At 48.1% G+C, this 17,718-nt stretch overlaps 1 protein-coding gene across 2 annotated transcripts in view; it reads left to right on the top strand.

The window, feature by feature from the left end:
- Positions 1 to 17,718, top strand: part of PCCA (propionyl-CoA carboxylase subunit alpha) — a 403,819-nt gene that overhangs the window by 383,670 nt on the left and 2,431 nt on the right. For both annotated transcript variants that reach the window (XM_080798184.1, XM_080798183.1), the window contains 2 exons: positions 5,428 to 5,568; positions 17,077 to 17,154. In XM_080798184.1, the coding sequence (XP_080654310.1) occupies positions 5,428 to 5,568; positions 17,077 to 17,154 (219 nt within the window). The remainder of the gene's footprint in view (positions 1 to 5,427; positions 5,569 to 17,076; positions 17,155 to 17,718) is intronic.

The raw sequence follows: 17,718 nt of genomic DNA, 5'->3' as shown, positions 1-17,718 counted from the left end.
AAACGGGTGTTTTTAAAAAGGAATGTGAAAAATTACATTTTCTCTCCTAGCACAAGAGTTTTTCTGTACTTTTCAGAAATCCTGCTCATGGGCAGAAAGGAAAGGTTTCAAAGGAACCTCATCTCCATATGGTTTTACTCGATAATCCTTTATCCAACATCTTCAGCCTCATTCCTTTGCTTTCTTGCCTGTGGCTACATTTCTATCTCTGCATCAATTAGCACAGTGATTTATACAACAAGCAAGCAGTTTAGAGGTAATGGTACACAATTAACATCTCATTCCACCAGAAAGGGTATGCTAAATACCCCAGTCATTGCTTTCTCTGCCTGGAATTGAAATAAGTGTTTGTCCTAATTCATATGCTATCTGATGTGAAGTAGGCCTGCTTTGTACGGCACTACACCATTAATCTAATTATAGATAGCTGCAAATGAAGTGCTGTCGGAGCCGGGAGACCGAAGAAAATAGCCTTTTGTCATTTAGCCTGACTCTGTGAAGCGGGATCACACTTTACGGGGCAATACTGCAAAATGGAAATCTCCATAATATTGCTGCCTGTTGCATCTTTTCTAATTGCCACTGCATTGTAAACACAACCGGGCGCTGATCTAAATAGAGCTGTAGATCTGCTGTCTTGTGGGCTGCCGGAGAGTCCTCCGAGTGCTGTTGGATTAAATGATGCGTCCTGATTGACAGCTACCTAGAGACTGCGCGGATGGAGTTGTCACCGCGATCTGCTAACAGGCCGCCGGGGCAGTTGCAGCTGCGTAGACGCTGTTCTGTTCGCTCACCTTCTCCGCCCCGGGCGTCCGTCCCAGAGAAGGGCTGCGAGCTGCGGGCTCTGATTCTCCATGTTTCCTGGAGAGTTCGGTGGGGTTGGCTTTGCTGGGCCCGATGCTGAAGTCGAGGGGAACGCGTTTTGCAGGGCGGTGAACCCCTGCTGTGTTGCCCCCCACCCAAGTGTTAATGGTGTAGCCCACAGAGAACTTAGGAAAGGAAAAACAAAGTTGAATTAAGATTCTGATTCAACCTCAGTGTCTAATTTAAAGATGTGTCACGTTTTGTAGCAAGTTGTTTCTGTCACTTTAAGGAATTGACGGTTGCTCTCCAGCTCAGAGTTCGGAGAGTAGACTTTCAGGGGCACGTCTGAGGGTCAGTGCCCCCTGCAACCCTGGAAATGAAGACAGAGTCGAAGGTGGGAGACCCTTGGGGTCAGGAGGTGGAAAACTTTGAAGAAGAAGAGAGCCTTGGGTCAGAAAAGATGCGTGGCCACCTGACTTGGCGAGGGCCCACAGAGAGGATGTTAGGGGAATCAATGTAAAATAATTACTAGGCAAGTTCATCATTTACCCTTGACCCAGATGGCCCACAGTTGCCCGGCAAAATCATGACCAGTTCAGCCAGTGTGTACACCAACTCCTTGTTTTGGAAGAATGACGCAGAAATGGAAAGCAGAGGTGCGCTGTGTGACGACGAAGTCTCAACTGGAAAAATACATAAAGCAGACTTAGTCCTCATCCTGCAAGGAGCCCACAGACCTCGGAATCGTGCAAGTGTGAGCACGTGGGATATGTCAAGTTGCTGGAAAATCGGGAGGCCTCAGAGGCTGGAGGGTTTAAGCTCCCTGGGGAGGTGCAGCGGCCTGCAGCAGGGTGTTGTGTGTGACCTCCTGAGTGACGCGTGTCCACAGCGCGGCGGGCTGCTCTACTGTCCGTGGCACACACAGCTGTGTGCGTGTGTGTGTGCGCGCGCGCGTGCCTGGCACCGGTGGCCGGGCCCGTTTGTGGGGTGGTTTCCTTAACTGATCTGATCAAAAAGTATATATCCCTCCCAACCCATGACTGCTCCCTCAGCCCGTCTCCCCCAGCTCTGACAGCTCCCTGCTCCCCAACTTTCCCCCCTTTCTTCAGGTTCCATGGTAAGAGCTGCATGTTCATTTTTAGAACAGTTGCATTGTGTCCCCTTTAATCATCCATCTCTGGTAGTTTTTGTCCTGATCCTTTTATGTCTGGTATGATTCCCTTCTCTTTCTTCCTCTGGAACTTGTTGGGAGACATTTTTGTGTTGGGCATGGTTTTACTTTGCAGACAGCATACAGTTGATTTGCTTAGAGACCCGGGCTCGGGTCATTAGATAGCACCTGGGTCCTTCCCGTTATTGTCCTGCGCGGAGTCTGGAGAGCACCTGTTCTCAGCACTTGCTTACGCAGTGAGCTGCCTTTTTTTTTTTTTTTTTAAGATTTTATTTATTGTTATTTGACAGAGAGAGACACAGTGAGACACGCAACCAGGGGGAATGAAGGAGAAGCAGGCTTTCTGCTGAGTAGGGAGCCCCATGTGGGGCTCCATCCCAGGACCCTGAGATCCTGACCTGAACCGAAGGCAGATGCTTAATGACTGAGGCCCCCAGGCACCCTGTGAGCTGTTTTTCGAGAACTTGATCATTTGACTGTGGTTGGGGAGCACCTCCCTACAGCCACAGTGAGACTCCGTCCACTCATGAACCCAGAGAGAGGCCACCTCAGGCCCCGCACGGAGCAGCTTCTAATCCCACGTGACCTTGCAGCATGAGCCCCTTCTGGTCTCAAAGGATTGTACTTCCATGTCCTGTCAACTAATCTTTCTGATCTTGGACTCCCACCCCCAAAACATCCAGTTTGTGGTTTCTGTGGTTGCAAACAGTAACAAGTTAAAATCCAGCCTCTCCAGGGAAGTTTCGCAGAACCCATTAGGGCTGTTAAATGCTTAGAGTAAACTCCCTAGGGTTTACTTGGTGCATCCCAGGGTATTTTCCCGAATTCTTTCAGCGAGTTGGCTGTCGTGCCCGTGGCCCCTGTGAATTCAGAGAAACCAATAAGTAGCAGTTTTGATCATTAGCTCTGAAGGCCCTAGTGTACACTGTTAAATGAGTTCTTTTCTGGCGGCATCTGAAAGCTCTTCTGGTTCGCACCAGGCCAGTGGTTCTGCGGGGCCCAGATGCGGCACCCGCCCTGCTCCCACCCCGGTTCCCACCCCGGTTCCCACCCTGGCCGCCCCGTGTGCCGCTGTGCAGGCCAGGCCTGAGCCAAGCCGTTGTTTTAATAGGCGTGTTTGTGTGGGCACGCCGAAGGGGTCAGGACAACATCAAAGGTAATCTTAAAAAGAGAACCTTCTTGCTGCCTCCTCTTTTTATATTCAGAAAGGTCGTTTCTTCGCCAACTCTTTGCACCGAGGCCTCTCCTGAGGCATTTACCCCGTTGTTATTTTTCACTTGTGATTACAATAAGTCGCTTATCCCCCAGACAGATTTAAGAACAATAAACAAATACAAAAGGAAAAGGAACATCTCATCAGTAACAAAGACTGCATCTAAAGGCGTTGAGTTTTGTGGCTGTTTTACATCTCTTTCCAAGCAAAGCAGGAGTCCCGCGGAGAAAGGAATTCAAAAGATACGAAAATTATAAAAATAGTAAAAGGATCCAGTTTTAGGCAGGATCTTGTCATTTCTGGGGAGAAATGGAGCTGGGTACAATCTTAGCTCTTTATTTATATTAAGGCTTGTTTGTGATATAGCTAAAATTAGTTTTTAAGCCTATCCACTGTGGTGAAATGTGAGAAATCATATTATCCCCAGTAGAGAAAGATACTTTCCCTGAATTTTGACTTCTCATTTTGAAGTCAAATGGTACAAGGAACAAGGAGGGAAAAAATCAATCTGCATGGAACCTGGGCAGCCGGGCCCAGTGCTGGCCAGTCGCGTGGAGGGAGTGGCGGAGGGCACCGACAGCCAGAGAGTTGACTTTCCCGTTCACTCGCCTCCTCCTAGTGATGTTGGACTTTATTTTCCAAGGCAGACGGAGCCCAGATACGAAAACCATGCAATTTGGTACAATTATATTCTCCCTTCTTTCGCTGTCCACCACCTCCCCCATAGTTTAATGAAGGACTGTGAGGTACAATTCATTGCTGATAAATAGTCCCTCTTGCCCAGAATGTGTATTAGACTGACAGCAGAATGCACTCTCCTTGCTTTTCCCTTGCCACTTCTGACTCAGATGAATTTTAATAGGAGCAAAAAGCTTTTATTTGCACAGTAATTTCACTTAAGGATCATATCCTTCAGAAACTGGCAGACACTTGCATGTCTTGATTGCAAAACACACACTCAGGAGTAAAGAAACATGCAAAAGATGTTATTAGTCAACCTGTCACAGTGGCAAATCTGCCTCTCCTGGGGCCCTCCCCCACCCCTTTCGAATAGACCCTGCAAAGAGCAGGCTCGGGGAGGGCCCCCATCCCTGTCCAGAATGAGGGGGGTGAGTTCTGTTTTGCTTTTGCATCCCTACGGTCAGGATGCCCACAGGAAGCTTTGAGTTCCGGCAGCTTTTTTCCCCCAAGAAAATGGAGCTACCTGGAAGTTTTGTCTGTCTTACCCCTGGGGGATGCGATCTGCTAGGAATCCAAACCTCTTCAGCTGGTGCTTTTAACTTCCCTGAGTAACACCTTCTCAAACCGCTTCGGTTTGTTTCGTTTTGGGCAGACCAAACTGTGGCTCTGATACTTGTCCGCAGAGATGGGGAGGGGTTTTTCTTGCAGGGGCAGAAATTCTCCTTTATTAGAAATGTTCTATTGGACTGAACTTCCCTTTAATGCACCCGTAATTGTTTGAGAGCCCCCTACAAAAGGTTTCATGGAAATGCTTGTGTGCAACGTGTCTTTCAGTGGTTTTACAATCTTGGTATTATTGTCTCTCAGTGTTCAAGATACTCATTCTGTGTCATCCTAATCTACCCTAACCGTCCTGGTATCTTGGAAAGGCTGCCTCACGTTGTGCCTAAAAAGAAAGCTAGCTTTTCCTGTAGTGCATCTAACATATTGTGTCCCTAGAAAAAATTGAATTTTAAATATTATTTTGCCCCAAACGAACACTGAAACCCTTTGTCTTAACTACTTGGTGGCGCAGCCGTTCTGGAGGGGAGTGGGAAGCACGAGACAGAGGTCTGCTGCCATCTGCTGGCGGCTGCTCGCAGAGTCACCCCTCTCCTGGCTGACCCAGACAGCTCCTAGGATTGGGGGGGCGGTGGCCGGGGGGGGGGGGGACAGAGAGGCTTATAAGCGGTGAAGGGAATACAAGGAAAATTCTCACTGTTTTCTTTACAGACTTTTGAGATATTTCTCATAATGAGACAGGGTGACTACTGTTTGTCACTAGTTACTGGAGTCGTTCTATTTAAAGAAACTTCTTAAATCCTACTAGCCCACAACATGTGCCAGAAACAAATGTATTCTTGTTTTTAAGTACAATAATTCAAAACCATTTGACTTCAAAGATGTTATCATTTAAATTTCAAAGCTGCAAATAGATTCTGCATGAATGCTACGTTTGAGGAAAAGTTCTTCCTTGAAACGCATTTATGTTTGTTTGTTTTTTTTTTCCTCCCTTAAGTATCAGGTGCATATCTTAACCAAACTGGCTGCAGAACTGAACAAGTTTATGCTGGAAAAAGTGGCTGAGGACACAAGCAGTATTCTGCGCTCCCCAATGCCTGGTGTGGTGGTTGCCGTCTCTGTCAAGCCTGGAGACATGGTAAGGACCATGCCTCTCTGTGGGACGGGGTGGACTGAGGCGTGACCTTGCTCCGTGCAGCTCTTTCTTGACTGCTCTTCCCCCACGGAAAACCGGAACAGTTCATGTGCATTCCCTGTCTGGCTGGGGCACATTTGAGTTGGGTTGGTAACACTATCTCTTGAGTGCCTCCCCTCCCAAAGACTTGGGACTAGCATAGAAATGAGGCCCGATTCATTCTGTTAATTGGCGAATTTAGAATTTTGGCAATATTTTATTTAAGCTTTCTATGTACTTTCTAGCTTTCTGGGCTTTGAGCATCCTTGAAGAACTGATACCAAGAAATACCCCTTTGATGGGAACTTTCTGTATGACTTCTGGAATAAATGGGAAGGGAACTAAGGAAAGTTAATGCCGTAAACCGTGTAGTATCAGAGCCCTCCTGTTCCTTGATACATGTAATTTAGGATCATAGTTTGAAGCTTTTTATCTCGACCTTGTGACATTAAGGTACAAATCAAGGCTGTATTAATATTTCTGTACATGTTTAGTCTCACGATAACATGCTGTTTTAGTGGGATACATGCGTTTCACAGAACATGGATAGAAGTCTCTGTGGATTTGTAGCAAAAATAAGAAGAAAGCAACGGTGCAGCCAGATTTCTAGGGGACACTTAGACACTAGCACTTTTCTTTACGTGCTGGAAAATAATGGCCAAACATGATCGGTATTCGATGGATGGTATGGTGATTCCATTTTGTATCTCTGGTGAGGAGTTTACACGTTCTTCTGTAAAGAGGCATTAAAACTGCCTCTGTATTTCTGTATTAACATAAGTAAAATAAGGTTGAGAAAAACTCATATAGTTGGCACTGGCTTCTAGAAAGATACTTACAATAAATGAAAATCAAGAAAAAACAATCACCTTCAGTTGTTTAAATAAGTGGCCCTGAAACTGGTAAGTGAAGTCGGAAAGCTGACTCCAACAATTGCTTTCACCTGAGGATACCGAAATAGACTCCCCCGGCTTTTCTAGAAAAGCACAGAAGAGGCTCAGTAGCTGTGAATTGTTACCTTTACTTTGAGGGCACTGACATTCGTGGAAGCAAGTGCACAGTAAGACGGTCTTAAGGGGGTGTCTGGGGGCTCAGTTGGTTAAGCGTCTGCCTATAGCTCAGGTCATGGTCTCGGGGTTGGGGGTTATAGCCCACAGACAGTCCCCTGCTCAGCAGGGAGTTTGCGTGAGGATTCTCTCCCTCTCCCTCTCCTCCTCCTGCACACACATGCACCCTTTCTCTCTCTCTGAAATAAATAAATAAGTCCTTTTTTTTTCCCTTTTTTTTAAGATTTCATTTATTTATTTGACAGAGACAGCAAGAGAGGGAACACAAGCAGGGGGAGTGGGAGAGGGAGGAACAGGCTTCCCACTAAGCAGGGAGTCCAATGTGGGGCTCGATCCCAGGACCCTGGGATCATGACCTGAGCCGAAGGCAGATGCTTAATGACTGAGCCACCCAGGCGGCCCTAAAATAAATTTAAAAATCCTTAAAAAATTGCCTGCACTCACACCCTGCATCATCAGAGCAGTCAGTGGAATCTTCTGGCAACTAGACGCGTAGGTTGGTAAATAACGTGGTGTGTTATTTTGGGGTTTTGCTTTTTTCCCCTACTTTTCTTCTTAAGCCTTTTCTAGAAGCTACATAGGCTGCCATCCTGAGCTTGTCCGTCCTAATTGTGCAGCTTTAATTATAAAATCACAGTTGCACTTAAAAAAAAAATAAAAGCATGTAACTGAAATCCTTATTTTTCCAACACCTGAGTCAAAACCTGAAGGGGGGCAGGTGGGGGCTCAGATTGCGATCTCGTGCCTCCCCCTTGGCACCAGGCTCCCTCCAGCCCTCCTGGGGCAGAGAACCGGGAGCGTGCAGCCTCCTTGTTTCCAGCAACTGCTTTCTCCCGGGCTAGCTTCTCCAGACACCAGGGGGGTTTAGCCTTCATACTTTCCATTTCCTGGCTAATAATTTAATGTGGGAAAGCAAGGCATTTAGTAAATTGGAACAATGTGGTATTAGTCGTTGGTTCATTGGGATAGCTCAGATATTGAAAACCACCACCAATAATTAAATGTGGGTATTCGAGAAGGGTTTAATTTGAGAACTAACTGTTAAAAATATGTTACTGTGGTGTAATGGGACCTCTATTTTATGTAGTCCTTTAAAGTCAGTCATGGGGGGTGTACCCCTAGCGAACCGGCTCCTGAGGTCTGTGCTGTTTGCCTTACCCAGAAAGGCATGCTCTTTGCACGCTCATGCCTAGGTTGGTCAAGGAGAGCGCGTGCTTTCTTTCATTCTTCTCTCCAGCTTCCCATGCCACTTTTGGTCCCTGCTCGACTTCCTTTCTTATTCCGTGCCATTGTGTTTTGATTAAATAGTGTTTTCTCTTGAGTTGTTATTTGCGAAAAGTGTCCCAGACGCTAATACCGTCCCCAAATACAGGAGGAGAAGTTTCATCGTGGACTCTTAAGGGCAACTTCTATAATTAGATCGGCCTTGTGTCATTAAAAGCCAGGAAACTCTCCTTTGACCAAAGGCAGAGCACTTACATGAGGCCATTATGTGAAAAGAATACTGGTAACTTTTAAGTTTTGCGGTTTTAAATTATTTTAGCTCCGCAGGGCATGTTGTGTTGTGCTTAGTACTAACAATAGCTGAGCCCAAGTTTTACTTTTATCGGTAGAAAGATAACAGAATCAGTCGTCTCTGTGTGTTTTCAAGGAAAACAGGACCAAAGACAAATTTGAAATTCTTTGACTTTTTTTTAATAGTTTAGATTTCAGTAATCTGTAAATTTTTATATTTAGGTTAAGTAAAATCTGACAAATCTTAGAATGCTGGGCCTGGTAATAATGTGTTCTACAAAAGCATCACATAAATAATAATTAATAAATGTGTTTTGTGAGGTAAACCATCTTAACAGAGTTAAAAAAAAAAAAAAACCTCAGGGCAAAATGATGTGTGTGTGGGGGGCTGTTTAGAAGTCATAAATGCGCTCAGCTTCCTGAACACAGAGGCTGTGTTTTTTGTTTTTGTTTTTTGGATTCACACAGCAAAAGTTTCTGATGTCTTTCAGTGTCTGTTACACAGTATTTGACACTAAATGTGGCAGTAAAGTCATTTTTTAAATGATTGTACAATAGCTTTTTTTTTTTTTTTACACGTGGGGAGGGGATTGTTGGTAACAGGCCATCAAATGCATAGAAATGCATAGACGCAAACAAACAAAGTAGGAGTGGCTTATGGAAAGTCCCTGAGTCACCCATTTGACTTTGATATGCCTTTAGTCTGTTGCGGTTTTTTTTGTTTCGTTGGTTTTGTGGTCATCCACCCTCTGAAAATATTTTCACGACTGATTTTAATGTCAGTTGGAAAAATACCTATTTTTCTGTATATTTAGCGCCATCATAAACTGAGGGCCCTCTAATCAAGGCAGTATTTTTTGTAACTTACTTTAATTTTTAAAATGTCTATCTTTATGATACTCTTGAACAAAAACATTAAAAACACCTTCTCTCAGAATAATGGCAGAGGGTACTCGCCCGCTTTAGGCTGAGAGCTGCCGAAATGTCACACAATTTCCATCTTGACTCTGAAGTGTAAAATAAAGTCATTGGGGCACAGTTGTTTTGTTAGCCCTTTGATATCAGAAACAAAGCAAAAAACAAAAATAAAAAATAAGGCCGCCCAAGGGGAGGTTTTACTGTTGTGGTGTATCAGGATTTCTGAGTTACCTTCCAATGCAGCAGACCTCTCGGATTTGGATCAGAAATACCCATCTTACTCAAAACAGTAACAGTTGAGACAGGAGTCGGAAGTGGGCGGTGTCCCCACCTACATATCTTTTTTTGGCAGTTGACGTGTTGTAACTTACCAGTTTGTGAGACCAGGTCAAATCACAGATGGGCAGTGGGTGCCTGTTGCTGCTTTTCTTGCCCCGTAGCCTGCTCAGTAGCAGTAAGACAGGCCTTGGGAGTATTTTGGGGGGGCCAAGATGGGGAAGATCCACTGCGGAATGGAACCGGCCTTTAGCAGAAGGGGGAGTAGGTGTTTGGGACTGTTCTTGTGCAGTGTCTTGGGCAAAAAATGGAATCCTATAAAGTACCCCCATAAGAACAGAAAATTTGTGATCATTAATAGGAGTACCACCCAGATTTTGCCCCGATGTCTGTCCTCCTTGTGTGTGCTCCTTCAGGGCTGCTAGGGGAGGGCTCCCAAGCGGTGGGATGGCCAGCGACCCTGAGAGACCCAGGTTTGCCGTTTTGGAGTATGGTATTCACACTGCCCCTTTGCCCCCAAACCCTCTCCTCTGTAATTGAGCCCACGGCCAGTCCTGGGGAAGCTGCAGGTAAACTTGGCAAGAGACCTCTGCTTTTCAGGTCTTGAAGAAACAGATTAGAAGCCTCCTTTGCTCTCAGATAATTAATTAATTAATTAATTAATTAAAGATTTTATTTATTCATGAGAGAGAGAGACAGAGAGAGGGAGGCAGAGGGAGAAGCAGGCTCCCCACTGAGCAGGGAGCCCTATGCGGAGGCTTCATCCCAGGCTCCTGGGATCATGACCTGAGGCAAAGTCAGACGCTTAACCAACTGAGGCCCCCCCCACCCCCCCCCCCCCACCCCCGCTCCCCGGCGCCCAGCCCTCAGGTATTCTAGGTAAGAGGCCTTGGAATGGTCCCTCCTGCCCTGTGTTTGTCTGGCAGGGACCCGCTTACCTCGTATGGCCCAGTATCCACTACAGCATCTTTACCCGGCCGAGGACCTGGCCGTGACAGATCCGTTTTCCTGTTTCTGGATACCTTGATTTATAATCCTAAAATCATTACAGTAATGAAATTTTCATATCTGATAGCAGTTTATTTGACAAGATGCCAGTTTTCCACCCAAACCTCAGATTGCATTCCAAAGCATGTATAAATAAATCTATGCATTCATTGTTTCATGTTTTTAAACTCAGTTTATAAATCATCACACACATAAAGGTCCAAAGAATAATAGAAATACTCAGATGCTCTCTGCTCATATTTACGGTATTTGCTTCCCCTTGTACTGAACAATAAAAGGTCGCTTCTGCCGTGAACTTGCCCTGGGCCCCTCCCTAATCAGATTCGTGTCCTGCCTTCAGCTTTGATGGCTACCCCACATTTGGCCTTTTTGTCTTTTCCAAATAACATTCCTTTTTCAGTGTTAGGGTTAACTTTCGTTGGATGTTAACAACTTGAGAATTCCTACAATTTAAGCTGATGATTGTCTATTTTTAAGGTCCATCAGTAAGTTGAGTGTCGCAGGAGAGTCTCCTACAAGTTTGGGATTTGATTTTATTTTTCAAGAAATGATCTGCTTGGAATTCGAGGCTGTGTTATCCTGCTTTTAACCATTTTGAAAGATGGCAGTTTGCAACCTTACCAAGATTCAAAAGATCTTTCCTCACCGTTTTGCTTAAAAAACAAAAAAAAGCAAAGCAAAACCCCAAGACGTGCATTCGCTGAGTACTTGAAGACAGGGACTTCTAGAGATGGATCCAGACTGATGTCCTAAAGAGGCCGTTGAGTTCTCCTCTCACTCTAGGGGCTTTGGCTGCAGTTCCTGGCTAACTTCGAGGGCAGGAGGGAGAGATGTTTTTCATTTTAAGGAAAACTGGACTTGTATTGGCCACGACTCCATATTCGCTCCCCGCTTGGTCACCCACCGCACAAAGCTAGGGAGGCCGCTCTGGGCCGTGGGGGAGGGGGCCCAACCGGAGGGGGGCAGGTGGGGACCCCGAGTCCCCCCAGCCAGCAGCCTGGTTGATGCGTCACCCCTCCTTGTGCGTGCCCTTCTCAGTGAGTCAGGCGGCGTGCACACGAGCCCATCGCGGGAGGGCTCCCGCGGCAGATAGGGGGTTTGGTGGCATTTCTGTCGCCTGCCTCCTCATTCTTTGTAATTTGATGATGGTTCCTTCTCTCGTCACTGCTTAAATACTAGACGGTCTCCCGGGGTCTTTCTCCCTCCCCCTTTACACGGAGATGCTGGGATGTGAATGCACATTTCTTCTTGGGGAAATATCAGGGGATATTTACCAGCCTATCTTACGGGCTCAGAAAGAGGAAGTTATTATAATCAGATTCTAGCAGTGCCTTTTAACCAAATCTGAGAGGCCTTTTTCTCGTGTCTGTTCACTGCGTCTTTCTTCAGATCTGAGGGCCGTAAAATGCATTGCGTTCAGGCACCTGTGTTCTAAGTAGAACAGCCTTTAAAAATGTAATTGAAGGATTTTCACTTTCGTGGCGTCGTCAGCAGGGTTGATATTGATCCACGCTTTCGGGTGGCCCCGGGCGGCAGAAGGGGAGACCGCTGCGGGCCGGGAAGCCCTCCGAGCCTTCTGTCTCATTTGGCAGAAAAACACAGAACGCAGGACAACAAAAGAAGGCTCCCTGTTCCATAAAAATTCTTCCTCCCGCCCACCCCTCTTCCCCGAAAAGGGGACTTAATTTTTCAGCTGCACACAGTGATTTGGTGCTCGCTCTTGCATTGAAACAGTTGCTGTCTGAACAGGCAGGAAACAGTTTCCTTTTAATTGCTGAAATCATTCGGAAGTGCTTCGTGCCCCGCTTCTGTACGGCAGATGCTGTGCATTAATTGGCCTGCGTAGAAGTGACCCAGGGTTCCTTGCAGCGGGCCCAATTTTAGGCAGAGGGCTTAAATAGCTTATTTATTATTTTGTATAATCTGGCGTACATTATGTGCGCCTGCACGTGTCGCATTTCATGGTCTGCACTTTCTAATGTCATGTGGGTTTCAAAACCTGTGTTTCTCTGGTAATGTACTAGCAGCAGGTAAGCTCCAAATACCATCCATCAGGAGCTAATTTTTGATCCAGATACTGCAATGACTGATGAACCTGTCTTTTGTGTGAATGTTTAGCACAGTGGAAAGCCATATGCCACTGGCACTGTTTCTTGTGCGTTCTTTACAGTTGCCGGAGAAGTGGGCTGATGGGGGCAAGGCCCTCCGCGACATTCTGTCCTCTTCCCTCCGCTGAAAGGATAACCCCTTTGAAACCGCCCTGGTTTTGGACGACAGGAGAGGGTGGGGGCTGCCTTCGAGGAAATCCGACTCCCGTACTCATTTTCTTGATCAGAAATAGGACTGCACACTCTTAATAGGGAACCTTGTTTTGTTACTCCCCGTCTGTTCAAAACAGACCTTCGCCCATTAGAAGGGCCTCCCCTGTGTGGGAAGAGCACAGCTGTTACTGTAAACCTCATCCCGTCACTGTATCACCCCCATTTTGTGGCTCTGAAGGATGAAATTGAGAAATGGAATACTGTGCAGTCAGCCTTTACATCTCCAATTTTAGGCCTTTGCCATCATTTTCATGCTTTTATTCCAAATCAAATAACATTAGTGCGCTACACCACCTTCTGATGAATGTCTGCTCTCGAGCACAGCTTTTCAAGTCTGGACTTTTGGGGGCTTCCTTTTATGTTTGGTGGAGGTCTTTTTTCCCCCCACTCTCTGCTCATTCTCTTCCTGCACTTTCTTTGAGCTTTCTTCACGCGTTCGCAGTCTGAACGATACAAGTAGCCAAACGTCTCCCAGTCCTAGCGCGCTTTCCAAGAGGGACGTATGTGGGAGAAGGTTCTAGGCCTTTTCATCTTCGGGGAAGGAGTGAGGCGAACTTGGTAGAAAGATATTGGGGGCTTTAATCAGAAATGAGAAGGGGTTTAAATCATTAGCACAACAAAGCATACTATAAGCTTGAAGATAAAAGTCTCTGGGGAAAGAGTCCTCTGAAAATAAATGGGACTTGATAGATTTCCATATCATTTATAACTTCCCTTAATTACACTTGGAAGACTTGCCAGTAAAACTGGAAAATTGGCAGCCTGTCTCCATTAGAGTCATTTTGCCGACCATGGCAAGCAGCTGGCTTTACTGGATTTTATTTCCCATCACTCACAATTAATCATCAGCAGGAGATGTCTGAACCTCTTCAGCGCCGAGCTCTGCCGGGGACACGGAGGCCTCCTCACCATGCGGAAATCTGCTGAGTAAATGGGCCGGGTTTTCCCTCCAGCTTACTCATTCTGGAGCGAGGCAGGCCCCCGCTTAATGAGTGCGCTCTGATAATCGGATGCGAATGTGAACCTTGACCCCATGTCAAAGGAGAGGACGCAATAAGCCGGATGAAAGATCCAGGACTGGGGCCTCCAAACTTTACACCAATTAGACAGGGAGTGGGGAAGTACATCAGGCTGACTAGGTTTATCGAAAAGACTTGCGAGGCTTGTGACCATTTTGTAAGCCCAGCGTTGGAGACCTCCTGTCACAACCAGTGAGCCTTTATCAGATGACGCACAAAAGTGTTAGAGGAGTGTGCGCGCAAAGCCCTAGGTGGCCGTGCCCTCCCATGTGAGTCGTCTAGGCGCTCCCTGCCCACGAGCACCTGGGGAAACGCGGAAGGTGTCCCCACGACCCTCCGAGCCCCGCACGCAGATGGGCCACCACCTCTGCACCCGAGGCTCTGGGATTGCGGGGGACCGGGCGGGGGCGGAGGGGACACAACACAACCCCGGGCCGAGCACCCATGACAGCGTGGCCGGCGGTCTCAGAGCTCCTCCAACCGGGATGGCTGAGGGATGAAAGACTGAATTTTTAGATCAAGTCCATGTGTGCGTGTAACATGACTCTGCTGACCAAGATGGACTTTGCTATCGTGCCGGGTCTCAGAGAACAACTTCCAAGGGTTCTTTCTCTTCTAGGAAAACAGACTGCAAAACCCATTGCTTAAGTGAGCAGGGAGGGAGCAGTGAATTACTTAAAGTTCCAGCCGGACCTGAGTAGACATGGAGACCGGCAGACCTGGGGAGGGGACCGGGGAGAGGACCAGCAGAGGAGGGGAGAGGAGGATCGGATGTAGATTCAAGGCAGTGCTGCCGGCCGGGCCCCTTGGAATCCAGAGGCACTTTTCTTTTAAGTCCTTTTAATCAAATTGCCAGTGACACAATAAAAAAGAGTATTTTAACTTGGGGATGTCCCCACGTCTCCTGATTACCTGTCTGAATCAGAGGTTTTGTTTTTCTGAGTAGTGTGATTGGGGACCTGCCACTTGAATCACCCACATGCAGGGTACAAGCACCCAGAGCCGGCCGGGAAGGACGGCTGGCGAGGGCAGAGCCCCGTGCACTTGTGGCTGGTCTGCCACTGCTGCCCCACGCTCCCGCGGGCCCTGATCTCCACACTGGTGTGGCTGGCTCGAGCCCGGGGTGGAGTCATGGCCCAGGCCCCGCCACCCTCCTGCATGGGCCCTGTGTCATCCTTGTTGGGTTGGTCTGTGCCCCCTCAGTGTGACCACTGGAAATCTGCAGGCTTCATGTCTTTCTCCTGTTTGCATAAACTGTGAATTGCTTATTTGAAGATCCCACGAAGACCCCATGAGGGGCGCTCTGTCTGGCCTGCAGCTGAGCAGCTGAGAGGGGTCAGACCTGCTGCAGAGGCGGCTAGGTCGTGCCCCCCTCCAAGAAGCCCACCGGGCCAGGGATGGGCTCTCAGATGACAGCAGAGGAAGCCCAGCTGGGTGGGAGGTGTGGGCTGAGCTCAACCAGGTCCCTGTGGCGGGCGCTCATCCACCTGTGAAGTGGAGAGCTACCAGAACCAGAGGTAGAGAGCTGATGACAACTTTGTGGAGAGAATTTCCATTCTGTCACATTGAGTTTCAGACCCATTTCCAGAAATCCATCGGGGTCCAGTTGCGAGCTGTGTCGGGGGCCTGGCTCTGGCCCCTTGGCCTCTGAGACACGGGAGTGTGGGGCCAGCCCGTGGGGCTTTGCGGAGGGGGGCTGCATGGCAGGTGCTGCCTGGGGGGGGGGCTGTTCCCGTCTCCATCTCGAGGGCTCCCCACCTGCCTCTGAAAAGAAAAAAGGCCCGAAGGGACGATGTGAGGGGGTAGTTGAGCCGACGCCCTGCCTGCGGTCCCTCTGCTGTGCGAAGAGCAGCCCTCGCGTGCAGGTCATTCGCTCTCCTCTCCGTCCTCGGAATGCAGATGCCCGGGGAGAATGAATCACAACGGGCAGTGAGCGCAGAGCTTCAAGCCCAGCTCCCGGCACAGCGTCTCTCCTCCGTGCCAGCACCAGGCTTTGGCATCCCCTCTCTCCCTAGATTTCTGTGCCAGGAAACGGCAGCCCACCACCTGATCAGCGGAGGAAAGGAAGGCACGGGGCGCAGGCAGCCCAGACTGCCAGGGAGACAGCTTGTGCCGCGCGGGGGGCCGGGAGGGAGCTCAGGGATCATCTGGGGAGCGCAGGAGAGAACATTCTCCAGGCACTTCTGCGACTCTGGGCCCGCACAGCCACACCGGTGTGAGTGTCTGGGTGCTCCACCCCAGGATGCCCACCAGCACCCTAGAAGAGCTAGCCAGTTGCCCGAGGAAACTTGGCTTCACCGTGTCGGAGACTGGGAGGCCCTTTTCGCAGAGAGAGGAGAGAAGCCCGGCCCAGCTCCTTGGTGCTCACCCATCAAGGGCAGCGAACAGAGACTATAGAGAGCGGCTTTCCATCACAGCTGCCTCCTGGCTGGAAGCCCCAGGCTTCACCCAGGGAGCCCATGCCCAGCCCCACCAGTCCACACTCGAGGACCAGGCGTGGCTGTTAGCAGTCTTTCCCGCGTCAGAAGGCACCTTCCAGGAGCCACCTCCTTGTTACTTGGCCAGTCTTGCAGAGGTTGAGACAGGGGTCCCGTGGCTGGCTGCTGTTCCCAGCTCCCCAAGGCTATGGACAGAAATGCTCTAGTTTTGGGTAATGACTTTGTGGAGATAAAACCCCGCCCAGGGCAATTGGGCCCCTTACCGTGCACGCTCAGTAGTTCTTGTCTAGTCCTGGAATTTCTTATGCAACCATCACTATTGGTTTTTTTTTTTTTTTTAAAGATTTTATTTATTTATTTGACAGACAGAGATCATAGGAGGCAGAGAAGCAGGCAGAGAGAGAGGAGGAAGCAGACTCCCCGCTGAGCAGAGAGCCCGATGTGGGGCTCGATCCCAGGACCCTGGGATCATGACCCGAGCCGAAGGCAGAGGCTTCAACCCACTGAGCCACCCAGGTGCCCCAACCATCACTATTGTTAATCTAGAACATTTTCTTCCCCACTCAGAAGAGAACCTGTGTCCATCAGTAACCACTCCCCTTTTCTTCCTAGCCCCCGGAAACCATAGATCTTCCCATCTGTAGAGCTGCGCCAAATCTGGACATTTTCACTTAGGAAGAAAACGTTCCATTTTGGCCACATCTCTGTGGCATTTGATGAGGACAGAGGGAACGGCCCTTCTCTGCTGCACCCCTGAAGAGTCACTTGGAACATGAAGTCTTAGAGGTCTTTGCTGCTGTTTGGGTCAAATTGCAGAGCATCTGATAATCTCTTGATGGCTTCACCCCTGAGTGTTGTTGCAAAATCAGAACGATTTTAAAACTTGTCTCTTTTCTGTTTGTTTTTCCAGGTAGCAGAAGGTCAGGAAATTTGTGTGATTGAAGCCATGAAAATGCAGAACAGCATGACAGCTGGGAAAACTGGCAAGGTATGTCCCCAAGTTCCCATCAGCCCTTGCCAGCTCTATGACAGGAAGCAGAACTTCCATCTTTGGCTCTTGGGTGGTTAGGGCTGGAAGGCTCCGTGGAGGTGACCCCTGCCAGCTCCTCACTCCTGCAGACCAGGACATGGGAGCTCTTTCTGCTTGGCACCCATGTGGCCCTGCCTCATGGAGAGTGTCTGACGTGCAGGTAGTCAAAGAACAATTGTTCTTTCACCTTAATGTCTTTCCAGTTAAAGGGTCTTTAATTTTTAATGTTTACATCTGTCTCGGAGGCGCTTAGTCACCTGAGACTTAGGTGGCACAGTGGGAACTGGTTTGAGAGATCGCAGAAATTAATGTAACTCTTCAAGATAATTTCTCCACAAAGAGAACAATTCTAGACAATTTTAGATCAAGAGGAGCTGAAAGCCCCAGGTACATGTGGGACGTAATGATTCAGGGAGGGAAAAAAAATGGAATTGTATTTGTCCTGAAACTTGCTAAGAGTAAAACTCACATGTATTTTCTCCTTGAGGAAAATAGAAAAGTCCTTTTAGTGATAACTTCATT

This window comes from Martes martes, assembly GCF_963455335.1.
Source record: "Martes martes genome assembly, chromosome: 3".
Taxonomy (NCBI): Eukaryota; Metazoa; Chordata; class Mammalia; order Carnivora; family Mustelidae; genus Martes; species Martes martes.
Note: the sequence above shows the minus strand (reverse complement) of the source record. Positions and strands in the feature narration are given on the sequence as shown.